Here is a 27,553-nt window from a genome sequence, read left to right on the forward strand (position 1 = left end):
TTTTTTTTTAATTTGTTTAAATTCCAAATAATAAAAGATTTTTATAGCTAAAGAATTGTTGACAGCTGTGGGATTTGAACCCACGCCCTTTCGGACCAGAGCCTAAATCTGGCGCCTTAGACCACTCGGCCAAACTGTCTTCTGTGCATAGTGTCAAAAAAGATAATAAATATACTAGTCTCTCCGACCCAAATTCTTCGTGTTGAAAATAATACAGTACAATTTTGCAAGAAATCAAAAGTTTTCTACAACTTATTAGATATTAATAACTATTTTTAATTTATGAAAAAAGTTTAAATTTTTCTTTAAAAAATTACATTATTTTTAACACTTCGTTTTACGGACCAAACAAAAAATTTGGAACGGAGAGAGAATATAGTTTTGAGAAATGGCTGTCATTTTTCTTCCAACACTTCCTTCACCGCATAATAGTTGCATAATGATACTCACACAACATATATGTGAGAGGTTGTGTAAGTTATTGTGTTTAGATTGTTGTGTGAGTAACATCTTTGTAATAGTTGTGAGTTCTGTTAGGGTTTCTCGCTAGCATTGGCGGGAACACTCCTGATCGCGTCAGATCTCCAAAAAGCAACGCAATAGCGATGGGTAATTTTTTATTTTTAATAGCTCGGATATGCAGGCCAGTTTACGCCCACCTCCATTAATACTGGGGTCGAATCCCACCGCCCACTGCGGGTAATTTGGTTGATTACAGTTTCTAAGTTTTCATTTACCCTCTGTTTCGTTGGCCAGAAAACTGAAGAATATGTCATTAGGAGCCTTTGAGGCTTACTTTTTATGGTCTTTTTTGCACCCTTGGCCCCCCCCCCCCCCCCCTTCCGGCGGGGGGCGTTTTCTCTTAATTTTGATCAGAATTGGGTCATATTGTTACATTCGCCATTCGTATCGATGATCAATGTCGTCTGGACTGCTCCGGTTTAAACGCCGAAGAAAACTGCGTAAAGCATGAGTTGAGGTTCTTCATTCTGTTCTTCAGTTGTTCTCATTTTCAAGTGCATTACCAGGAAGCGAATTACCAAATTGCCCTTTTGTTAAATTTAGGGTTCCTCTATGGGATGATTAATTTGGATCTTCGATCAGAACCTGCATTCTTTGTGCTATACAAACCTAAAACACCATGCTATGAAGTGCATGAAAGCCACCTATGAACCAAAAAATTAGGAGATGAAACTTAGGTAAGTAATATATATTTATGCATCCGAATCTTGTTCATGAAGTAGTATGTGTTCGGAGAAGAAACTTAGGTAAGTAATCTTGAATCGGTGCTTGCAAGGTACCATTGAATGGTTGTTTATGATTTGATTACGATTGTTCATTTGTTGTATCTGTAAAATATGGATTTATCCGTGCATTATATAAGTTGGCATTCTCATAGATACGCATAAATTGGTCTTCATAGAAGATCAAGTTTGCAGGGATTCGTTCAAGTTCTTTTTTCAGGATGCTGACTATAGTAATAGAAGTAGTGAAAATTTGCCAGAGAATCTGTGTACCCCTTCTAATTCACCCATGACCGGTTGGAGAACAAGTTAGGAGATGTTTCTGATTCATTTCTCTGCGATATGATCACCACTAGGAAATGCAAGCTGGTTCGAGAATCCACTAGGTATCGTATATCATTGTGAACGAAAGCTAGAATAGCAAAAATGATCTTTCTATTTAAGGCTATGGTTGTTAGCAAGGGTAGAGAAGGACATTGTATTCGCATGCAGTTTTCCCGTGATTCCAAAATGCTGACAGAAAAAGATGACAATAGTAAGAATAATAACCTCTTCTCTATCTTTCCAAATTATTCTTTTTACATGGATATGTGTATTTCAAAGACTTCTTAGTTTGTCTTCATATTTAATCCCCATACCAACTGATTTTTTGCTGATTCAAACAATTATGGAACAATAGTTGTCAGCTTAAGGACCTAGTGGTTGAGTTTTTATGAAAAGGGTGAAGACAACAAGTCTATTTCTGATGAATTGAAAAGGTTGATTGGGTTGTGGATATACTTGTTACTCCGTATTTATTTGGAAAGAGATTAACCAGGTTTTGTATTGCTCAGTTGACTCGTTTAGATAATTCCAAATAGATGGAGTTTTGCAAAATAGATTTCTGAAATTTTTGGTAGGAAACAGTTTTTGGTGTATGGTTTGCATTCAGAAACATAGGAGAGATATAATCTTCAAAATATCGCATGAGTTCTCAAATAAGTAATAGACAATTTGGATTATGAACCTTATATTGTTGCTCAAGTTACTCAATCGAGCTAATAATGTGAGATTTGAGAATTTCTTACAAGATAGCCATAGTTTGAACATCTTAATCAGTGTCACTAATTTAAGCGGCTACACTTCACAGAGTAACCATTTTTCTCAGAGTTGGTACACAGATTTCTACTTTATGTTTCTTCCCTACACAAATTAAACTATCAAGCTTTCGTTTCAAACTGTGTCCAATAATCAATGCCAACAAGCAAGGGTAATTGAAATTGCACGTAACAAGATAGGACAGCGGTAAAAATGCTCCAAGCTTCAATCCCTCTGCAGATTATAATGAAGTAACACTCTGAGGAGCTGCAGCTTTTACCATGCATGCTCAGAGAGAAATATAATCTCAACTTTTAAGAGCTTGCTTGTGGTCTTTTGCCAGGTTTTCTGAATTCAAACAGCAAAGCAGTTTAAAGACATGGGTATTATGCTAAGCATCGGGGATTGATGCATCTGCAGGTGATTCATGATTTTCTTCTTTTTGTAAGGAAAATAAAATTGGTAGTGGGTACCTTTTGATTGTGACTCATTAGGTTTATATTTCATCTGATTGTGTAGTCTGATGCATCTCAAACACTAGGAATTGGGAACTTTTTACCATTAAACGTTGCATATTTTAGCATCTTTTGTTTTTTGGTTTTCTGTGATTTTTGTGGTGGATGTGTTATCATCTTTATCTTTGGCCCCCTTTCAGAAGAGCTTTCGGGGATGAGTAGACACCACAATTTTTGCGACTATGCATTTCTTATTGGAGATGTTGCAAAAGAAGTGTTCCATGTCCCAAAATACTGAGCTTAGTATCTCAGCAGCAAACTCAAAACTGAAGTTTCTTGAACTTTTAAAATTTAACTTTGGCCGTCTTGTTGTTTTCATTTCTTTCTTAATGGCTTTTTCTATCATTGATCTATCTTAGTGAGCACTAGTGTGTGCATTTTTTTCATGTGTCAAACCACTGGGCATCAACATGAAAGAAAAGACAACAACTGGAAGTTTTGACAGCAAGCAAGGTCTCTAAATGTCTGCTGAATCATCATTTATGTGCTCTCTCTCTCTCTCTGTGTGTGTGTGTGTGGATACTGAGCTCAACAATGGCAACTTTTGCATTAGGATCAAGACGATCGATTGAAGTGTTCTGTTTTTGCCGTCCTTGAACTTTACTAGAGCTACATTCACTGGCAATGTGGTAAGCTGTTTCACTCCCTACAAGCTGAAGGAAGATTATTCCTGTACATTTCCTCCATACCTATGAATCTCTAACTAATTCATTTAAGTCCAGAAGTCCCACCACTGATAACTACTACCAGATTCATCAAGTAGACCACCCTCAGAGTCAAGACTTCCCCAATTCTCTGAACTATCTGCTGGTTCTACCATATTCACAAGCTCAGGTTCTTTATCCAGCCCAAAGTAGTCTGCTGCCCGTATGCTGCTATCATCATCTGAAAAAACATGCATCCCCTCTTCTGCTCTTTCCAGCAACAAGCTGGGTTTCGCTTCAAATTCGCTCTTAATGTTTTCTCCTCTGCCCAATTGGTCACCAATGCTATCCTCTGCCACGTCTTGCCCAAAACCCTTCCTTTCCTCCCGTGACTTCTGCATCAGATCATTCAGCTTCTGCAACTGTCAAAAATATGAAGGATGGTTTAGATTATGAGCGAAGAGACCCTGTGTGTTACCAGAAAAGCTAATACCTAGCGAATTGTGTTTTAGAATGCATTCTGTGAAACATGGTACACAATGTTGAAGCCAGTCCCGAGGTCTTTCTAAATGGAATTCTCAAAAGCATTTTTCCGAGTGGTAAAAATCAAAGATAACAGACTAAACAACTGATGCAGTGGAGCTTTAACATGACAAAATATAGAACATTACACATAATTCTTCTGGAAATACTCCGTATAATTTGCATGGATTGCAAAAAATTGTACGACTTAAACGTACCATGATTTGGAGATGTGACATACAAAGTTCTCCGTTCCTCGTACCGGAGCGAATTGTTTTTTGGGTAACATAGAATAGAGGCATAGACCACCACTACTGCTGCTACCAAAAAGTTCTTTACCGAGCAAAAAATTACAACAGAAGTACTTTTCGCTCCATACATTTTATTTCCAGGATATGCTGCTACTGGGTATCGATGGGTAATAGTTGAAGAGAAAGTACCTGTATTAGTAAGGCCTGCTTCTCTTTCTTCAAGGCTTCAAAGTTAGAAGACAGGGCATTATAATTGGCTTGGAGGACGCCATAGTCACTCTCGAGCTGCTTCGTCTTCCACCGAGCCCTCTTGTTCTGAAACCATATGGCGACCTGACGCGGTTGCAGCCCAAGCTCCCTGGCCACCTGGAGCTTCTTCCTTGGTTCGAGCTTCGTCTCTGACTCGAACATGATCTCCAGCGACCTGATCTGTTCGTCGCTGAACCGCCTCTTGTTTTTGGTCTTCTTCCTCTTTCTGACCGAGTACTCTGCGGCCATAGCTGCAGACTGAGAGTAATCATTTTCTTCGGACATCATTATATATGTAGGCCTCAACTCAGGTATCCTTTTTTTTGAGTTAATTTCCCACGAGTTTGGAGGTTGGGGATTTTGTGACTTGAGTGGATATTTTCAGAGTGTACTGGTTTTGGTCTGGTAGGGGGGATTCTCAGATCCTTTTTATATCCAATCTGAATGGGGTCTGATGCTGTATGCTTTCCTTCCAGTGTTTTGTGAGTATCAAGTAATTTATAGGATAAGTATTTCCTTCCTGCTGAATATGTGAGTAATCAGCTAGGAGCGTTGTCCTAAACTTATAAGTCTGAAACTTCTTTCTATATTTTTTTATTTTTCGGAACTTTTTGTTTAGCTTTTCGTCGTAATTTTTGGAGTTATTGTTCGTCTAAACAAAGATGAATAGGAAAAATATAAAAATATGGACCGATGTTAAAAAAATCAAATAAGATGACACTTTAGACAAATAAGATAGTTGCTTGTTACTTTTTTCTTCTTTATTGAATTTTTTTTTTTGCTTTTCGTTATAATTTTATAATTTTTAGACTCCTCTCGTCGAGATGGATAATAATCCAAAAAATATGTTGCGAGTTTAAAAAATTTCAAAAAAACGAACAAAACACACAAAACGAAAAAAAAAAAAAAATTGATAGGAATGGAGTTAGTGGTAGTATTACTTATTTTCCTAACTGAGTTATTTCTTGGTTATTGTTTATTAGGTTAGATTTAGTTGTTGCGGAGTCTTACACGATTGATGCGATGCGGTATCTTGTTTTTCTAAATTTTCATAACCTAAGTAAATAAAAATTCTCTTTTAGGTTCCGTTTGATTAGAAATTTTTTTGCCTAACAGCCGAAGATTTGAATAGATTCTGCAAGTTTTTCTAACTTCAGAGTTGTTATAGCCTCATGTTTTGTGTACCCTTTTTAAGTCCAACGCGCGCCACACACACAAAAGAAGGGTATTAAGATGGATTATTTACTTATGCCCCATTCCGTTAAGCTTCTTATTTTTTAAGTATTTATTTCTCTCTTTACAAAACTTATCATTCTCTCACAATAAGTTACCTTTAATTTAAAAATAAGTATTTATTTTCCTGAATGGAATCTTAATACCTTATGAGAGCAAACAATTACTTCGGATCATTGGGTATGAATTTTATTGCCTATTTGATGATAAAAGCATCGGTAGTACGTGTTTGATGGATTGTTTATGGAGAACTTGAACAACAGAGTGGTGTATTGAGAGCATACATATTACTCTCTCTGTCTTAAAATTTTTGGTCTTTTTTGATATTCGCGTCGTTTTTTAAAACTCCAATATCTTTTAATCTATGATATGTTTCATAATTTTGAAAACTTTGTTCTCCTATTATAAATCTAATTAAGAACTATTAAACAAGATTCATATTATATTTTTTTTGAAATTTATATTGGAAGATATAAGAGTTTAAAGAATGACGCAAATATTAAAAAAGTCCAAAAATTTTGAAACAGATGGAGTAAAAATTAGTCCTCTTTTGAACGTTTCTTTTTTCTGATAAAAAAAAAAAAAACGTTTCTTTTTTGTTAATCAAATATTTAATAATTTTTTAAAAATTAGCAATGTTCTTTTTTATCACGTTTTAATTAAGTGGACTAGAAATGTGGAAATTTGTGAACTGCTTGAGCTTTGATGTTTGAATTCCATGGAAGCAGATCTTGTGGTATGCTGTGCTGCTTACGTGGCTTGTTTTATATTCCGTGTGGGGTAAATGTCACTTTGCCCCTTTCATGTATGCTTCTTTTTCCAGTTTGCATCCCAAACTATATAAAATTTGTTCACTTTAGTCCCAAAACGCAGTAAAAGTTTTCAATCTTCCACCACTGAGCAACAATCGTCAATGAATTGACTGTAACTGCCTAGTCAATGCCAAGGTTTGCTACGCCCAACCCGTTTTAGATAAGGTAACCCAGTCAAGTCCACTCTTTTTGGGGCAAATTGGAAAATAGACGGAGAAATCTTTAAAAGAAAAGAATGAGTAGAAGAAGCATAATGAAAGGCATAGAGTGAGAGAAGGATATCAAGCAACAAAGAAGCCTTTGACCAAATGTTAATGGATTGATCTTCAGAGGAAGGGGTGCGATCCAATCCATGTTAACTCAACACAAAGCAAAAACTCAATCAGTTAGAACTCAACCACACCAACTCAAGCAAAACTCAATTTCTTCATTGACGGCGTTGCCTGGTGGTTTTGGTGGGAGATTATCATATTATAAAGGTTATAAAAACGTTTACTGAGTTCCAGGGTCGGGTGAGGAAGTTTTTAATCCTGGGTGGAAAGAGTGCATCAAGGGGCAAAGTGAAATTTAATTCCATGTTAGTATACTTGTGCCTTGTGCTGTATTGTAATGTTATTTTGTCACTGTCGCGGTCGTCATTGTCTTCATTGTCCCTGTTTTGTCCGTCTCATCATTAGGTGTCGGCTGCGTGAATAACGTTGAACCACAAATTTTTTTTTTTTTTCCAGTTTTGTTGACGGCCAGGATATCCGGATCAACTAACTGCATCTTAATTTTTTTCCTTTCCGATTTGATCAAAAGTAGTACATCTACACCGAAACAAAGAAATTCATATGAAATAACTGTACTGCGGCCTGAGCATCCCCATGATCGAACCCTCGTCAATTCTGTGAGAAACAAACTCACAAACCAATTAAACTAACCATTAGGCTCTTGAACCACAAATTTGGCCCGGGATGCATGTTATATTCACAATCGGATTTTGGAGGACTCATCGGTGTTGTAAAGCAAAAAAACAAAAGAGTGATCTAAAGAATAAAAAAAACTTTTATCTTCTCTATTATAAAATAGAAGGATGTGGGGATAAGTTGTTGGAACGGCTTAGATTCATTTGATCCAAAGGCTGTAATGCATCCTTCCACTTCCCGGCTAAATGTCCATGGTTTTCACCTAAATCACACAACTGCTATCTCATTCTGACTGAGATGCGTAGTGTCGTAGGCATTGGCTAGTATTAGTACATAAATAAATCAACAATACTACACATACAACAATTCAAACACAACCTCTCACATACATGTGGGGCCCACACATAATAGTGTGTGTAGAATTCATATGTATGTGAGAAGTTGTGTTTGAATTATTGTATGAGTAGCATTTTTGTACGTAAATCATATATCAAATTTATTATTTTACGATAACAATAATTGAAACTATAATATAGGATAACAACAAGTGGAGTACATCATATACTTTTTGGGATACTTTAATTCAACATACATAAAAAGTGTATCACGAAAATTCTTAAATGTTTTTTTTTGAAGATTACTCTCGTGATTATTAAAAAGTTTGTTAGGGGCATGGCCACTGCTTACATGCATTTCCTGCATTCGTTCATGGTTGCATGCAAGTTTATTGAAAAGGTTTCATAGTAAATTAAAATGCGTTGGAAGGACAAATGCTTTTATATAGAGGTTAAGAAGCATATCATTCATCCAATTCTTTTGCATAATCTTTTGTCAAAGTATCTTAACTAGCCAGTGCAATTTCCAATTACGTAACTCAATTCTAATTCGTGTAATTTTGTGACACGACAGATTTCCAACAAATTATTTTATCAAATTATGTCACCTCTTATTTAAAATAATAGTTATCCATTCGACGAAGAAAGCGTAAATTTCAGGAGGGCTGCTTTCTCCCCCCCCCCCGACACCCCACCCCCCCGGCCCTACACCCCATTTCTCATATTACCCCTTCCCTCCTTCTCCCGCTCCTCCCTCCTTTCATTTACTTTTTTTTTTCTTTTTTTTTCTTCTTTATTTGCTTTTGTTTTTTTTCTCTTTATTTCCTTTTGATTCCTTCCATTTTGAATCTTTTTTTTATTAATTTAATAATCTTTTCTATTTTCTTTATTTGTTTCTTTTCCCATTTACCTCCCTTCTTTATTTTTTTTTGGTTAACTCAAATTCTATTTTCAATTAAAATTGACTTTATACTTAATAAATTTATATTATTTTAATTAGTTAATTAGTCTTAACAATGAATAATAAAAATAACTTGTAATGAACAATAATAAATTGAAATAAAATTTCATTTTATTATAATTGAGTACATATTGTCAAAACATGAAAATATATAAAAACACAAATTTTAATCAATATCTCCTCCAAATGCTGCTCCCGGCGTGCTTATACCCATTACTTCATACCACAATAGCAAACGTATTTCATAACTGGCAGCCCATCCTTTAGCTTCATCCGATGAATTCTCCTCCCACCATGTTGGGATGGGTGGTACAGGGTAATGAGGTTCTAAGAAAATTTGCACGAAGTGATTGTTGTTAACACAGGCAATAGCAATTTCCCGGCGGTATTCGACTGGAACTGGAGGGGACCTCAATGGCAAATGAGTAAAACAACCGTAAACATCCTCATCAAATGTATGCAGTACTAGGTTGTACCTTGTTGCGATGACAACTCCCAAAGTCATAGCCTCCATCCAATGATTCTCTGGTGCTGTAGGCTCGAATCAATTCAGTAAAATTAGTAGACGATTTGGCCAATCATCTGCTGGATAAATCACACTGTATAGATAATAATTTTGTTGAATTTCTTCAATAAGCTCCTCTCGTACTCGACTCCAATCATTTTCACTATACCCGATTAGTGCAGCTATTGCCTTGAATCCACAATGACCATCACCAAGCACGTCAACAGTGTGGGAAATATAACGCTGATAAGCCTGAAGTAATCGTTGAATGTAGCGATCAGTGATGGATGCAACTATAAATTGAGTGTTGCGAACCCCCGAACCCCTCCCACGTCTCCCTTTCCCTCTCACTCGCGATGTTGCAGTCCTTGATCCTGAAGTGGATGCTTCTGAGAAAGAAGGTATGCGACGTGTACTTTGCTCATCTCTACCTGTAGGTCGACCTCTATGTTCTGTGTTGTACGATGGAGGTCGAACTGTGCTACGAGATGGATCTGCCATATCGATAATCCTGTCTATGATATGCTCTCGCATAGGTGGATCCATCCCATCTAATATCTCAACGACCTGAGATGTCCTGTCAGATCGTGCTCCCTCCTCATTAAACTCGGTTGCGTGCATAGACAACCTAGTCCAATGAGCATGGATACTCCATAGCGGAATTGGAGTGGAAATAGAACGATAATATGCAAGATCGTGCATGCATGGCAATCCAAGTGTGATTTTGATCGTACAGTTGCAATGGGGGGGGATACTTCTAAAGCGGTTTCTAGCTGATCATCTATGAACTCCATTGCTTCTAATGAAATTTGACACCTTACCTGATCAAAAATGTCGTCACGTAATTGTTTGTGGCGTGGAATGTTCAATGATTTCTCGAACGACTTCTTAATTTCCCCGAACTGATTTTTCAACATCTTTTCTATTTTATCAAAAGATGTTTGTAGCGATGACATGGTATCCCCCAACTATGTCTTTAGCCTCGCATGTGCAGACTCTGCTCTGTAATAGAATAATGCACTGTGTTTAAATAGAAAAGTATCAAAAAATATTTCCTAGTGTAGTAGAGAAATGCACAAAATTTTAATAGTAAAGTCAAAAAGCGATTTTACCTTTGACTTGAATTGCTTCCGAGGTGCATGCATGTATCTGTCCATGCTGAAACAAACCGCTCTTTGTACGACCTTAACCATGTTTGCCACAGGTAAGTTATGACATACGGGAACTGGCGAAAATCGTTGCACATGGCTTGCCACTTCTGTTCGAAAGACGAAGGTGTAGATGAATTGATAAGCGAGTGCCATGACTTGATGAAGCGCTTCCATTCCGGACCAAGCATACGGCTGCAGTTCTTCATGACGCACTGATTTATGTGCCAAATACACAAGATGTGACGTGCTGTAGGGAAACATGCTTCAATGGCGTTCATAAGCGCTAAATCCCGATCTGAAACAAACACCAATGGCATCGACGCCCCCTTTTGAAGCATCCAGTTTTTTAAGTTATTCAATGCCCACGTCAATGTCTCTTCTTTCTCATTACTAAGATAACCGAACATAAGCGAGTAAGTTCGCCATGTGGATGTGATACCCACAACCTCCAATAGTGGTTTCCGATACTCATTGGTCTTGTACGTGGCATCAATGATTAGTACAGACGGAAAGTTGAAAGATAGCTCTAGACTCATAGGATGAACCCAAATAATATCTGTGATTTCGTTAGTATCCGGATTTGTAAAAAATTGATGGAGGTAATGTTTCTTAAGTAATTGACGTATGACATACTGAATAGGAGTTAGACCGTCCAGTTTAGCTGCTTTGTTTGTAAAAATAGTGTTATAAACGCTCTTGATTCCCGTAGTGTTTGACGGGTCTTTTTGCTTCAAAATATTAAGAATCTCACGAGGCGCAGTGCTTTTGGTCATGTCGGCCACAAATTGTTTCTCTACTGGTTTTAGCCTTGACGGGTACTCGTGGCCCTCAATATGTTTTGCTGTTTCATGGTTATGGACACCACTAATAACCTCTAAACCTCACTTGATACCGTATGGATGTTGTGGTATACCTCGCAGTTGAAATGGGCAATCGCATTTTCTAGTCCTAGTGTTTCTTTGCAAGGATTGCCCTTCAACCAGATACCGTGGCGGTTCATACTTTCCTCCTCTTTCACAACCAAGAATGCACTTCGGCAATTTGCCGCCTTTTAACTTAGCAGAATTTAAAATAACCACCACAATACCATATTTTAGACCAACGCTCCGCGCCCAAGCTAACATATCTTCTCTACTTTCAAAAATCTATATAAAAAAAACGAATATGTATAAATACAACATTAACCAATCTTAACATAAATAACGAATATGCAAAACAATAACAGTGAAAACTAACCTGGTCGGTGGTAAATTCTAGTGTATAATCGCGACTATTGTGGGAGACACTCTCCTCACTACGAACATCATTCTCAAATGACCAACTATCTGAAATTGAAAAGTTATAGTCATCCATTGCTCCTTCCCGAATTTTCCGCTGCGGCGTTCCTAAAAAATTTGACAGATACACAGTCTGTGAGGAAAGCCTAAGTAACCATGCTAAATTTTCACCGAAAATCATTATTCTAAATTGTGTGGATTATGTTTGACATAGAAATAACCAGGAAAGTCTCAGGTCGGATGGTCGGACGAGTCCAATTAGAATCACCATTCCTTCCTTAGTCGGTATGAAGCCAGACTTGTTGACAAACTTTCGAGGGTGTTAGCCTCGGGTTACTCCATAATTGTAAAAACGATCATAAAGCATAGTGTCATATGGACGGACACCTTTGGAGTGGAAACCACTTATGCTTTAGACCAGTAATTTTAGTAGAATAAGTTTTCTAGCTATCTTTAGTATTTTAACTTAATATGCATTTTTAAACACAAAAATAAAATATAACAGAAGGTTACGGTAGCTTACGGAAGATGAATGTGGCTATCGAACGAAGAGCATAGTGTCACATGGACGGACACCTTTGGAGTGGAAACCACTTATGCTTTAGACCAGTAATTTTAGTAGAATAAGTTTTCTAGCTATCTTTAGTATTTTAACTTAATATGCATTTTTAAACACAAAAATAAAAAATAACAGAAGGTTACGGTAGCTTACGGAAGATGAATGTGGCTATCGAACGAAGTGACTTCTTACGGTAAGCTTATGGTAGCTTCGAAAGAGAAAAGAAAATACTTTTTTTTTCTCTCGAAAATAAATATTGACTAAACTACTAAATTTTTTGGATCGAGAGGCTGATCGGGTGGTGATTTGGTGGCGGCCTTGGGTTGAGTTTCTTGAAGAATTCAAGAAGAAACTCAATAATACCAAGAACAAAGTAAGAACAAAGAGCAAACACAAAGTTTCTGGAAAGGAAAGTTGGAGAGATTCAAGGTGTGAATTGAATGGTTTCACAAAAGATTCTATTTATAGAAAAATGAGGACCTCTCTCCTCACCCCATATGCCCCCCCCCCCCCCCCCCAATATTTGCTCTATGGTTAAAGTCTAATTCTAGGTTCAAGTCTAATAAAAATATAGTTACAAAAATAAATATTTCAATTTTCAATCTGTTTGAACTGGTGCAAAGATGTTATTTTTCTGATCATTTCATCCTAAATGGTTGTAATAAATTTTTGCCTCCAAGGCCTTTCAATGAACACCCTAAAAGAGTCTTGAAACTAAATAATGAGTTTTAGGGTGTTTGTTGATAAGTTTTAGAGCAAAAAATTCATTATGACCATTTAAAATAAAATGATCAAAAAAATACGATTTTTGACCCGGTATATTTATAGAAATTAAATAAATAAGATAAAATTAATTAAATAAAAATAAAATTTAAAAGGTGAAGGTGTTTTAAGAGGGGAGGGGGGGCCGGGGGATAATCCGGGTTTTAAGGAAAGCCTGGGGTTTGATTAAAAAAAAAACAAACAAAGGTGAATGTGTTTTAAGAGAGGAGGGGGGGCCGGGGGATAATCCGGGTTTTAAGGAAAGGCTGGGGTTTGATTAAAAAACAAAAAAAAACAAAAAGAGAAGGCTGGGGGTGCCGGGTAAAAACAAAAAGGGAAGGCGGGGGGGGGGGGGGGGGGGGGTAAAAAAAAGAGGAAAACGGCCGGATAAGAAAAAGAGAAAACAAAAATGGAAGGCTGGGGGGGTAAAAGAAAACAAAAAGGAAAAGGAAAAGGGAAAAAGAAAAACAAAAATGGAAGGCTGTGGGGAGAGGGGGGCCGGGTAAAAAGAAAACAAAAAGGAAAAGGGAAGGCTGGGGGTAAGGGGTAAGGAGGTCAATTTGGTGTGTGTTGGGGGGGGGGGGGGGGGGGGGGGGGGGGAATAGCAATTTTCAAATTTCAGATACATTCCTTGTACTTTGACCGATTTTGATCAACTACATCCACTTCATTTTTAAACACTCACTCACACCTCTTAACTACTTTAGAACTATTACGAATTTCGTCAAAAGTAACGAAAAGACTGAAATACCTAGTCATATTCCCCTTTCATCATCCTTCGTGTATTGCTCCTCTCTTTCTCTCTCTCTCTCTCTCGCTATGGTTCCTCTTTAATGTTTGAAAGAGAAAGCTAGGGTTTGGAGAATTGCAAATCATTTGGTTGAAAGATCACAAGGTTGTGTTAGTAAGGTACGGTGATTGCCCTAAAGTCATCGTCTAGAGTTTTGAGTTGGGTTTTAAGTTGTGTACGTTACTGGGGCTTACATGCTTTAGGCTCCGTTTACATGCTTTAGGCTCCGTTTCGGAAACCGTCTTAAAAAATAAGTACTTATTTTGCCACTTCTTATTCAAAAAATAAGAAGGGTCATTCCACAAAATTCAAATAAAAAGTTTCTTTCACATTTTTAAACTCAAAAATAATGTAAATGAAAAAAAAAATCCAATTTCTTTTGCACCGTATTAAATGAGATCTATCAAACAAGATCCGTAGTGATAGAAAAATTATTTGCGTAAACACATGATTTTTGAACTTGAAGTTGCCTTATACAAAAAAATAAGACTGTTGCCATGATAAAGGGCGCCGGGGGAGGGAAATCGTACCGGCCGCCGTGTCAGGCTGTCTTCGGCCACCAGACAGCCGATCCGAGCCGTCCAAAAATTCCAAAAAAAAAAAAAACAAGGGGATATGACGGGAATCAACGGCATCCGAGGTGTGTAGGGTGCTTGATTCGAGCACTCTTTTTTCCGTGTATATATCGTATACACACGGAAAAAGGATATATACACGGAAAATAGGTGTTCGGATCAAGCACCCTACACACCTCGGATGCCGTTGATTCCCGCGTAGGGGCCCCCTCGGTTTTTTTTTATAGAATTTTTGGACGGCTCAGATCGGCCGTCCTGTGGCTGGAGACGGCCTGGCACGGCCGCCGGTACGATTTCCCTCCCGGCACCTATTGGTACCTATATAAATTCTTCCAAAATAATTACCACCCTTCTTTTTTCCGGAACAACCCTTCTTATTCAGCAAAAAATAAGTTCTTAACTTGTTTCTGGAACACAGCCTTAATATACCAAAAAAAAAGAAGATAAAAATATTGCTCATATTCATTATAAAGGAGGGCCCAATGCTTTGAAACCAACAACTTTTCACCTTTTGGAGATTTTTTAAGTTGTAGCTATTGTATTGTTGTCTGTTACCGTTTTTGGCTTTTTCAATATTACAATTTTGCAATTGCTTTTCCCTTTTGCAATCACAAGTTGGAGGTCAATCTACTCAAAAAACTTGCATTTTGTAATGCTCTGTATAAAAAAGAAAATGACATTAGATCTCATTTTCAATATTATGCGTATAATTATATTTAACTTACTGGATACCTTTCACAATTGTAAAATTGTCTTAACATAGATGATGGTATGCAGAGGAAGTTCACCACAATGGCACATGGGGACCGTTCCTCGATTTTGAGTCGAAGGGGAATGGGAGGAATAAGGAGAAGAGGCTATGGATGGTGCTCTGTTTTTTAATCCTACTAGTTGGAGGGATAGGATTTGAATAGTTCTCAAGGGAAACTGGTCTTATAGAATATGTTTTATGAGGGAAAGTTCCTGGCAACTGTAACGACCCGCTCCAGCTGACCTACTAACTATTCGCCTAATCACGTGGCTCAAAAGGTTAACTTCAAGTTATACAGTAGCTGGCCGGATTTCGTTATATGTTAATTTCATTTCAATTTCCCAGATGATGTGGGACATGGGATCTCACAATCTCCCCACCTTATGATGCAACGTCCTCGTTGCATTGGCCCAGCAACCTTGCCATGGTGTGGCACTTAGCTCTGTACAAGAGATCAGTGTACTCGTACCAAATTCTAAAGGTGGCCCCCAGCATGTAGACCAGGGTTATGCTCTGATACCAACTGTAATGACCCGCCCCAGCTGACCTGCTAACCATTCGTCTAATCACGTGGCTCAAAAGATTAACTTCAAATTATACAGTAGATGGTTGGATTTCGTTACATCTTACTTTCATTTCAATTTCCCAGATGATGTGGGACATGGGGTCTCACAATCTCCCCACCTTATGATGTAACGTCCTCGTTGCATTGGCTCAGCAATGGTGTGGCACTTAGCTCTGTACTGCAGATCAGTATACTCGTATCAGATTCTAAAGGTGGCCCCCAGCATGTAAACCAGGGTTGTGCTCTGATATCAACTATAACGACCCGCCCCAACTGACCTGCTAACCATTCGCCTAATTACGCGACTCAAAAGGTTAATCTCAAGTTATACTAGTTGAATTTCGTTGTATATTACTTTCATTTCAATTTCCCAGACGATGTGGGACATGGGGTCTCACACCAACAGACCATTTTTTTTTTTTGACGGAATTTCTAACAGTTCCAAAGTAGTACGAAGTACAAGGGGAGTGAGTGTTTGAAGAGGAAGTGTAGGGGTATAGTTGGAAATTGGTCAAAATACAAGAGATGTATCTGAAATTTACTCGTGAAAAAATGCATACGTAAAAATCAGGAAGAACTATTTGTGATGTGAGTGCAATAAAATAAAATCACCAGAAAACTTCTCGTAATTACTGTATCTGCTAAGCTAACTACAAGGGGAGAGGATCCCGTCTAATCTCATTCTCTATCTAGCCTGGTCTAGTTTTGGATCATTTGTATGTCTTCTCTGGACCCACAATAATAATTTGAACTATTCACTTGTTGAGAACATTAACTACACCAAAAATCACGTTGATCGAATATCGCTTAACATAATATTGAAATGCATTGATCTTCAGATAATTATGTCAAATGGACTGCAATCCAGTATTGTACATATTTTTTTTCTTACAAATTTAATGCCTCTCAAAATCATATTAAACGATATCCAATAACGTGATTAGATAGAAGGAACTGGCCATGGACGGATCCTACCCGGGCTACCCCTGGGCCAGATACGTCACACGGCGGTGGTCGTGACGAGCCACCGTCCACAAGCACGGTGTCAACGTGCCCAACTTGGCGTTCTCATCTCAACATGGGGTATCTTTTAAATATTTTCTCTACAAAATAACATTATCATTTCGGCCATTTGTTTATTAAAAGCCAAAGAAACATTTAAAAAATTCACAACCAATCACTTTAACGACAAGTAACTTTCGCTGGTCAACGTCACCCAATTATTTTAAGCCACCTGTCCTTGCTCAAAATTCAAAGCATCCCCCTTACTTTTGTCGTTTTCTTTGGAGTTTGAGTTGACGTGGCAAGAAGCCCATGGTTTCGGTGGGCAATTTTACAAAGACACGTGCCGGGTTTTGGCTTCAATAATCCATGCAACCTCAAGACCTTGTTCGGTTAACAGTTTTGAATTTTAGATTCTAATTATTATTTTATTTTTTTAAAATTATTATTCTTATTATTTTATTTGTCTATCTTCAGTAATTATTCATAATTTCAATTATTAGTCTATTTGTCTCTACACTTACAGTATTACCTACACATCCAAAATCTCACATAGAACAGGGTCCAAAAGTTTCTTAAAAAAGTACTCCTTCTGTTCTATATTGAGATACCACTTTAACTTTCATTTTGTTGTTATTTTTATCTTGTTTATATCTTTTAATTTATAATATTTTTTATGATTTTAAAATTTTTGTACAATAAAACTAATTGAGATCTATCAAATAAAATTTATATTGAATATTTTTAACATTATAGATTGAAAGATATAAAAAATTTCTTAAAATGTTCGGAATAGTAACATGGACACTCAATATGAAATGAATGGAGTATCTTCGAAAGTGAAATTAATAATAGATTGAGATACATTTTGATGTGCGGAATGTGAACATCTAAAGAAATCTGAACCAGTGATTTCTCTTTCGGAAATGTTATCGGGGAAAACCCTACGGGCTCCCTGCACTGCTCTTTTTGGCTCAAACTTTTGGGTGTCAAGGTGGAACGTGTGGCAAGTGCACGGATGTCTTTGTCTGTTTTTTCTTGTGTGGATTTGTGTGGGCGACACATGGTTTTGAGATGGAGCCCACACGGATAGATGAATTTCTCATGAGGAACACTCCTGCTAAAGTTTTGGATTAATTGTTTAAGTAGAGAGAGAGAGAGAGAGAGAGAGAGAAGAAAGGAGTGAGTTCAGGTGCATGGTGGGATTATAAAACAACCACCCAATCATCAGCCGACAGCTTAATTACTAAGAGTTATGAATAAGGGTTTGTCTATAGTTAGCCTAGAAAATGACAAGGGCATATAAAATTTTCTATGGCGAAGTTGTAGAACTAAGAAGCCAGATTTGTTGGTTTTCCAGACCAGCAACATTTCAAATTAAAGCCAGATGGATGATAATTTTACCATTACAACTCCATGAGGTTAATTAGTCGAGTTAAGAGTAGTACGTGCCTATGTTGTTTATGTCTTCAAGTTGACAAATTTGACTCTCCCAGTTATTGAAGATTTGTTTGACCGTTAACTTCGTAAGTTAGAATTACTCCCGGTACGACATAAATGGGTTTGCTAGCAAAAAGACGAATTCAACTGATATTTCAAACATAGTGGAGCGGTGAATATGCAGGGTCAAAAACAAAAAATTAGTTTCGAAGGGATTTGAAAAATAAAAATAAAAATTGCATGCATGAAAGTGAGAACTACGCACACTGTTTAATCCTAAGTGGTCGGCCTAATGTTCATGGAGGCCTATATGACTTTGGGGTTTGGCCCCTCTCCAATGTTTATAAGTTTGAAATGTCTAAGGTTTCTATTAACTCATATGGAGCCAATGCATACAGAGTCTGCTCTAACTTTAATTGAGCTGTCGCTAGTAGACGGTAAGAGTGATCCCCGGAATTAATTTAGGTAAAACGAAGGCCGGTTTGGATACATGAGTTATCAAACAGACAAAGTTTTCCATATATGGAAGGCCCTAAGCAAATCCTAAATGGCCTAGCCATTGGGCCGCCACTGTCCCATCATTAGCATTTCTTCCGTGTGGGGTAAGTATGGGAGTGAGATGAGGGACCAATCCTGTTTAAAGTAGAGTTTTTGGGGGTGTGCCAACTGGTCTCGATCGTGGCAACACAGCTATCATGCTTAACGGATACTCTTTGCCACGTTAGCTTGCTGTGGGTCCACCTAGGAATATATGGGATTACGTGGAATGGACGCGGGGGCTCTGCTGCCCAGGGGTGGGCAGCAGCCCCTGCCCACACTCACACACACTCACACACGGCACCGTTTCGTTAAAGAAAAAAAAAAAAATTTTCCGCTTGCAATCCTAAGGAGCAGAAACGTGATTATGAGAGCCTTAGAGTTAAAATTTAATTATGTCTCTTTAGAATAATATGATCAGAATAATAAGATCTTCACGTCAATTCAAACGGATTGAAAATTGGAGCACTTAATTTTTTAATCATATTTTTTAATATATAAACGGTCTAAAAAATTAAGTGTGCCACTTTTTAATTCGTTTGAACAAGTACGAATATCTTATTATTCTAATCATATTATTTTAAAGAGATATAATTAATTTTTGTCTCTAGGACTCTCATAATTAAGTATCTGCTCTTTATTTAGGATCCTGTAGATCAGAAACGTGATTATGAGAGTCCTATCAACAAAAGTTAATTATATCTCTTTAAAATAATATGATTAGAATAATAAGATATTCGTACTTGTTCAAACGAATTAAAAAGTGGCACACTTAATTTAGACCGTTTATATATTAAAAAATATGATTAAAAAATTAAGTGCTCCAATTTTCAATCCGTTTGAATTGACGTGAAGATCTTATTATTCTGATCATATTATTCTAAAGAGACATAATTAAATTTTAACTCTAAGGCTCTCATAATCACGTTTCTGCTCCTTAGGATTGCAAGCGGAAGAGTTTTTTTTTTTTCTTTAACGAAACGGTGCCGTGTGTGAGTGTGTGTGAGTGTGGGCAGGGGCTGCTGCCCACCCCTGGGCAGCAGAGCCCCCGCGTCCACGTGGAATGCCACGTTTGATAACTTGTTGGTAACCAGATTAGGATCAAACTGTAGTTATATTCATAGAGTAGATATGGTTCTGATTAATCAGCTATGTAATTTGTGCACTGTTTGGTAACTTTGGTTTTACATGCTTCTTTTGTTATGGAGCTTAATGGCGGTTTGCGTGTGCAATTTTCAGAAATAAATTCCCTCGTGTGTTAAACGAGACCAACAGAAGAAAAAGAAGGCGAACAAAGCAAGTGATAATCATAAATGAATAATTAAGTGCTCACACAACTTGTTCTCCTCTACCCTCTCCGTCACACATTTATGAAAGACGTAGGAGTATCCGATTGTGAAAGACGTACATAGGAGTATCCAAAATTGCATTAATATCTTACACGCATATGTAGCTAGAAAACGAAAGAAGTATTGATCGAAACGTGTTCCAAGAGCACAACCCCAAAGGGTTCGGCCAAGTGGCCATGAGATAGCATTAAAATGTTTGTCTTCCATGATCAGATTGTTAACTTCAGAACCCCGGTATTAGTTAAGGTGTGCGAAAATAGGCTCCAACTAAAACAGCTTCTTCGTGTGGGCTGAACAGGCTCGCTGGCCCAGTTGGCTTTTCCATACGCTTGAGCAGTTTGAGTTGCGCCTGTAGGCTTATTAGTATTGGGCGTCATCACCAACACTTACGGCTGAGTGGCCCGTTTATTAACTGTAGTTGTGGTGTTGAGGATCTAATATTCGGGCCCAACATTATTGGTCATCCCCAACCTCGGAAATATTAAGAGAAAATTACCCTCTTAAAAGAAAAAGAATTGATAGCCGTAGGTACGAAGTAATTGTGAAGTGCACTTTCTTCAACCACATACTACGGGCTCCACCACAAGGTATACTCCTCCACACCAATGTGCCGTGGAGAAGAATCATAGAGCATGCAGTGGTGTATGAGGTGTTTGTTTTTTCCTCCAATTTTCTGTTGGAAGTCGTTGTAAGGGGCGTGGGTTTTTTTTCTGCTTTTGCTGCTTGGTTGTGTAAGTTTGTTTAGCTTACGTCGCTCGAGCCCCCTCGATGTACCCCTTCGAGTTTTTTTATATGTTTTCGTTTTGCCGAGCAAAAAAAAAATCATAGAGCATGACGTGGTGGTGATCTACGAGCATTCAATAATCACTCATAGGTGGCCTTGCCATTTTTTTTCGGTTCGTAGATTTTCTCCTACTATAAGTGAGTTGTTGATGAGTTAGATTAATAGAAGTGCTGATGTTGCATGATTCATCAACTCGAATCTAAGACCCAAACAATTATATATTTAGCCAATTGCCCAAGTAACCGCCTTTCGAATTGGCGGAGCTAAGCTGGGGCCCGGTGAAGCCCAGGCCCCCCAAAACTAAATGTCTAACTAATAATAATGTGTAATTAGTATAGAAATTTCTGAAAATTTTAAGTACTGTTCACTACGAGATGAAAGGGCTATAACGAGGAAAATGAATTTCGTCGCTAAAAGTACATTATTTGCGAGGAAATTCAATTTCGTCGCCTTTTCTAGCGAGGAAACTAGCTCACCAAAAGGCCTTTCTAGCGGAAACTAGTTTCCTCACCAAAAGTTACATTTGGTGGGAAAACAGAATTCCTCGCTCAAAAGATTACATTTGGCGAGAAAATTTTAATTTCCTCGTTGAATGTAAACTGTTAGTGAGGAAATATTTTCACCTTTTTTAGGACTCATTAATTTTTTTTTATATATAAGTCATTATTAATTATGTTCATATGTATTTTTAATATCACGATGGTAGACATAAACAACTATATAGTTCAATACCATTATCCAATTTATTAAAATAAAAAAGTGATAAACGAGAAAAAATAGTTTCCTCGCCAATCGCATTGAATTGGTGAAAAAACCTCATATTTGTTACTTTTCTTATTCTAATTAGCAATGAAAGGTACGTTTCTCACTAATTCTAGGCATTCACTTTTTCAATTTAAATTAATTGTTAAAACCGTCACAGCTTATTCAAATTGTCATAAAGTTTATCGTTTGAATAAAAAAAAAATTAAGGTCATGCATGGTACAAAAAATTTATCCCATAGTAGTTGATTAGCTTGAAGTGTAGGCATCGATGATTTCAACAATAGTAATAAAAAAAACTCAACAAAAGTTAGATAAAGTAAAAAACATCTTGAAGTGATATAAAAAAAAATACACTATTTCATATCTATTGTGCATTCATGCTGTAAAGAATTTTTTTTGTAAACTGTTATTGATTTTTATTTAAACCGACTTAAGTGATTCTAATGGCATTCTTTTATAACCAGATAAATATGTTAATGAACATTAATTTCAAATGCAATTTTGTAAGTATGTATCATTCATATTTTTATAAATACATATACATATTGTGTGTGTGATATAGGGCAATTTAAAATTTTAAAAAAAAGATCGTTAAAGATGAAAAAATTTAAAAAGTATTGCCTTTAATGCTTTTAGGATGATCTTATCTGAATATTTACAAATTTTGTTCTTATTCTTACAGCGATGATGTAAAAAGCTTTAAAATATAAATATGAATTTATAATACTCTTTGTATTTGGCAAAATAAATAAATAAATAAATAAGGTCAAACTCACTCTAGAATTAAAAAATGACAACGATGCCTCTTGTCATTCATAATCTAATACTAAAATATATCTCGAGCTTATGGTGACAAAAATCTCACTCCATAAAAGCTAGGATAATTCCATCAAAAAATTAGGATAATAACACATATTATTAGTCCTTCAAAAGTTGCCGTCAGATAATAATTTAACATATTTCAACCCAAAAAATTGTTATGCTATTAAAAAAGTAAACTTGTTCAAATAAAGTTCAGACACTATAAGAGTACAGAAATTTGAAAGACCATAATTAATGTTGAAGAAACTAATTTGAAAAGATGAAAGACATACTAAAACGATGATATATAGCAAAAAGTTCACCATCTTGCATGGAAGTGCAACGTGGTGCGGTTGATAGTTGTCGCGTGTCTTATAGCCAAGGTCCAAGGTTTAAATACTGGGAGCAGCAAAAGAAGAGGAGAGATTCCTTTCTTTTTACATTTCAATTTGTTTAGCGAGGAAAATAATTTTGTCACCGAAACTAATTAGCGAGGAAATTCCTCGCCTATAATTGTTGGTAGTAAATTTTTAGCCTTTTGTGAGGAAAAGAATCCTCACCAATTGTATCAGAATAGGTGAGGAAATATAAATTTTCCTCTCGAATACTTTTTGCAACGATGTTTAAGCGAGGAAATCAAGTGCTTTGGCGAGGAAACTAAATTCTCGCTATAACCCTTTTGTGTTATAGTGGATGATTTGATCCAGTTAGAAATTGAAGTTATTTCACATTTTTGTGCAAAATTTTCTCAATTTCTTTCATAAATGAAAAATAATCAACAAAAAACAAAATAATATCATGTGGAATATATTATTGTATAACAAAAGTTACGTGATATATTTAGAACATATTCACATGAAAATATTTCCTTTAAATCGGCCCCCCTTGGGTAAAATTCTAGCTTCGCCATTGATTCTTTCGTCAGGCTATTGAACGTACTTTAATATTTATTTTAGGAAAATACTATAATATACAATCATATGTGGGTTTGTACATCATGCACCTTTTGAATCCCCTCAAATTCATCACCTTTGCATAAAATTCATAACTTAATCTTGAGAATAATTTTATCATTAGTACTATATTCACTCAAAAATAAAATTTGATAGGATATCGATACATACATTAAAAATTGAATTTTTGTTTACAAAATAGTCGGTCTGATTCTACCTATGTTTTTAAAGTTAAAATTGTCTCTGACCGTCTATTTTATAAACCAGAAATGAACTTTTGATATACTTATCAATGTCCAATCAAGCTAATTTTTTTTTTTTTTTGCATAGAAATATTTCTTTGCAAGCCTTATAAGATAAACGGTTTAGATAATTGCAAGGCAGTGCCCACATTGAGTGGTGGAACCACCTGAGATGGAAAGAATTAAAAGAATCTCCATTCAATATCTACTAGTGTTTCGAATGCAGAAAGGCTACACGCCCACCCCTCATTTCCACTACTTTATTCACCGCTCCTCTCACCTCATACAAAATGACACCATTTTGGTACAAGGACAAGGCCTGTTGGCTTGCTTCCTTCCCTGGTTGGTGCCGAATAAATAAGCATGGTTTTGTAGGGTCCATTTCGGGTCCTACAAAAATAAATTAAACTGCAAGTTAATTCAATCATGATATTTTCTTTCTTATGGTTTCTAAAAAAATTTAACTCAATTCGATACTGATAAAGGCTGTTTCAGAATTCGTAGGGTGTTTTAGAATTTGTCGGGTGCCCTACGAACTCTGAAACAACTCTTACCGATATCGGATTGAACTATTTTTTTTCAAGAACATTTTAAGAATAATTTGCGGTTTGAATAATCTTTGTAGGACCCATAATAGGCCCCTGTTTGGGCTAAATTAGCTCAATCTTTGGCAAAATGATTGTGTGCGGGCGTGCCAGAAAAGAATAGAATTTATCCTTTTCAGATTAACTCAAAATAGCTAATTTAATCAGACAATTGTGTTATCCGTTCGATTACCTCAATTAAGAGGATTTCCTAAAGGTATTAATCAAATAATAGCATGCAAGACAGTGGTTTTAATTCAATCATACTTCAAAATAACTCTTTCTGCTATAACAAAACGGAAAGGAACCAAAACCCTATCCCTGCGAGGACTGTCGCGCGACAGCTAGAAGCATCGCGCAATTGAGTGAGTCCATCGCGCGCAGGAGGATTGGTGTACGATTCTTGTAACTCTGCTGACTTTAGAGCAAAAACTGATATTGATTACCGGCCTTGGCTCTGCCAGCCCCCCTCAGGGATCAAAACAGTAAACAGTAAATGAGTTATACCTTTGCTTGAGTGTTTCGGAAATGAATTGAGCTAGGTGGTGTGGCTTGGAAGATGAGTGTATGGAAGTGATTGTAGTTATGAAGTATGAGGAGTGCTTGAAAATGGTATTAGCTTTCTTTCTTTGATTTTTTTTGTAACCCTTTGAAAGATGATCAATGGGGAGTATATATAGGAGATGAGAGAGTGCTTGATAGGTGGCAAACAAGGTGTAGAGACCAGCCAACAAGGCTGGCCTTGGTTACTTGGTAGCCAAGGCCATCCCAAAAGGTGATGGGAGTGGTTGTGAGAGTGGTGCAACCTATGCACCTGTAGAACACTGTTTAGTCGACGAAAACGGGGTTCCTCAGGACAGTGGCCCCCTGATCATCACAAAATCTGATTGGAAAAAGGTGAAAGTGACGGGTGTTGACCATCACGCGAGGGACTGGGTCCATCGCGCGATGGTTTTACCCACCCACGCGATGGTCAACAGCCAAGCTTTGACTTTGACCAACACCTGGCAAGTAAGGCGTCACGCGAGGGACCCAATGGGTCGCGCGATGGTCAACCCTTGTGGTCACGGTTTTGACTTAGGGTTTTAGGGTTCAAGATGGATTTTGCTTACTCCAAGCTCAAGCCATTTCACTCTCAATACTGTTTTTGACCTAATTCATCATCGAGGAAACAAGAAACCGAAAAAGAAAGTAAATCAATTGGGAAACCAGATTGGGGTGTCTACAGTAGTCCCTTTTTGATGGCACGCGGAGCACCATTGACTGGTACGGATAACGTCAAAGATTTCTAGACACCCATCCAATTTACCCAAAAGCCGATAAAATAAAAAATGCAAACAAATATATAAAAATACCGTGCACCGATGCATCGGAGAGCAGATCAACCGTTTGAAGCAATTCTCTTGGGGAACCAGTAAATCGGACGGGTGGATCGTCGTTGATTGATAATCGGACAGATGGATCGTCGCTGATTTTGAAAATGGACGGATGGGTCATCGTTGATTGATAATCGGACGGATAGATCATCACTGATTTTGAAAATGGACGGATAGATCGTCGCTGATTGATAATCGGACGGATAAATCATCACTGATTTTGATAATGGACGGATAGATCGTGGCTTATTGATAATCGGACGGATGGATTGTCGCTGATTTTGATAATGGACGGATAGATCATCGCTGATTGACAATCGGACGGATGGATCGTCGTTGGTTTGAAAATGGACGGATAGATCGTCGCTGATTGATAATCGGACGGATGGATCGTCACTGATTTTAATAATGGACGGATAGATCGTCGTTGATTGATAATGGGACGAATGGATCGTCGTTGATTTTGAAAATGGATCGTGCGCGAGCGGACCACTGCTCGGGATTCAAAAGGTGCTCAATTTGAAAATCATTAATTTAGGACGACCATCAAAATTACTGCGGTGCCATACCCAAGAACGATGGGCTTTTTGTAGGAGAGATAAACCTGATCGGGCTGGTCCAGAAGCTGTATTGGGCTTGGAAGCCCAACCAAACCATCACGCGACAGAGCCACTTCGTCGCGCGAGGGTTTTCTGTTTGGGCTTGGGTCTGGAAAAAGCCCAGACCCAGCCCAGACCTGCTTTCTTCCATAAAATCGACGAGGACGTTTTGAAAGCCGCTCACAACAGTTTCAAACTTTCTCTAACTCTCTTCTCCCTCAAACTCCCAACTCAAACCCTTGATTTCATCACGAAAATCGATAAGCCCACACGCAAACATACACCCATGGCGGATCACGACAATGGTGGCGGTGGAGGAGAGGTTGTTGATCGTCCAGAGGACGAAGGAGGACCTATGGTGACTGAAACAGGAGATCAAACGGCAATGGGGGAGACCATGGGTGCTGGTGCAGCGGCTACAGGCAGCGGTGATGGCGATAAAAGCCGTGAGCAAGAGGTTGGTGGTGCTGATAAGCATCGCGCGACGGAGCCAGACCGTCGCGCGAAGGAGGAGCTGAGGACAGTGGGGTCCGTTGTTGAGCCTTTAAACCCGAGCACGGCCGTGAATGGCTCGGTGGTGATTGGGGGTGAGTCTGGAGAAGCGGGTAGTGGTGGTGTTGGTGGTGAGAGCGTTGGGCCGAGTAGGTCTCGCCGAGGGATCCGGCGAGAGGCAAGGGTGTGGCATCTGAGGAGGAGGAGATCACAGGGATCCCCTTTGCGTACAGAGAGGAGGATGTACTCTTTCGGCCGACGGCCACATCATCGGGCCACAGGCCGATCACGAAACAGGATGTCGCCGAGCTTCTGAGTGACAAGCAACTTGCTCAACCCTTAGAGGACAACCCCGCAATAGGGGCTGCTGTTTTGGAGGCCCGGTAGGAGCGTGAGAGAGTAATAGCAGCTTCAGAGGCTGCATCGAGGGCCGAGAGGGAAAGAGCCGCTAAGGAGGAGGTTTTGAGAGGCTTGGAGGCCGAGGAGAGAGCCGGAGTTAGGGTGCACGGGCTGACCTGGGTTCCTTTTACAGCAGAGGGATACGTGCCACCCACACCACACTTGTTTGTGCCGTTGGGTTTTGCAGCGTACAGGCCACGGCGGACGGAGTACGACTCCGAGCTCGTCTTGAGAGATCCCGAGACCTACATTTCAAGCAATTGGACAGAGGTAACTTTCAAAAATCCCCTTTTGTAGTTTCAAATTCGAATTTGCCCATTGGTGCTTGAATGTTAAAACGTATACGGTAATTCTTGAAAGGAAAGTCTAATATTGCAAAATCATGAACTTGACATTGAATACCACGCATGCAAAATAATAACTTAAACCAACCATCTGTTGCCAAATTGCATTTATTACCTAGAACTTGAGAATGAAAGTCTTGCATGCTAACATACCCTCTTGTTGCATGTCCTATGTTTTGTGTCTGACACAGGAGAGAGTG

The 27,553-nt window shown here is 38.0% G+C and overlaps 2 protein-coding genes and 1 non-coding gene across 3 annotated transcripts; all 3 read right to left on the reverse strand.

The window, feature by feature from the left end:
• Window positions 1-59: 59 nt before the first annotated feature.
• On the reverse strand, window positions 60-139 carry TRNAL-UAG (transfer RNA leucine (anticodon UAG)). Its single transcript has one exon. It is a non-coding gene; the product is annotated as a tRNA-Leu (tRNA).
• Window positions 140-3,378: 3,239 nt separating this feature from the next.
• LOC131307470 (homeobox-leucine zipper protein ATHB-12) lies at window positions 3,379-4,987 on the reverse strand. The gene is made up of 2 exons (XM_058333986.1): window positions 4,443-4,987; window positions 3,379-3,902 (listed from the first exon to the last, which is right to left on the reverse strand). Exons 1-2 carry the CDS (start codon window positions 4,788-4,790, stop codon window positions 3,549-3,551), a joined length of 702 nt encoding a protein of 233 aa, XP_058189969.1. The 5' UTR covers window positions 4,791-4,987; the 3' UTR covers window positions 3,379-3,548.
• Window positions 4,988-10,224: 5,237 nt separating this feature from the next.
• On the reverse strand, window positions 10,225-11,865 carry LOC131330999 (protein FAR-RED ELONGATED HYPOCOTYL 3-like). The gene is made up of 4 exons (XM_058364798.1): window positions 11,644-11,865; window positions 11,321-11,552; window positions 10,369-11,248; window positions 10,225-10,258 (listed from the first exon to the last, which is right to left on the reverse strand). Exons 1-4 carry the CDS (start codon window positions 11,863-11,865, stop codon window positions 10,225-10,227), a joined length of 1,368 nt encoding a protein of 455 aa, XP_058220781.1.
• Window positions 11,866-27,553: the final 15,688 nt, after the last annotated feature.

This window comes from Rhododendron vialii, chromosome 1a (genome assembly GCF_030253575.1).
Source record: "Rhododendron vialii isolate Sample 1 chromosome 1a, ASM3025357v1".
Taxonomy (NCBI): Eukaryota; Viridiplantae; Streptophyta; class Magnoliopsida; order Ericales; family Ericaceae; genus Rhododendron; species Rhododendron vialii.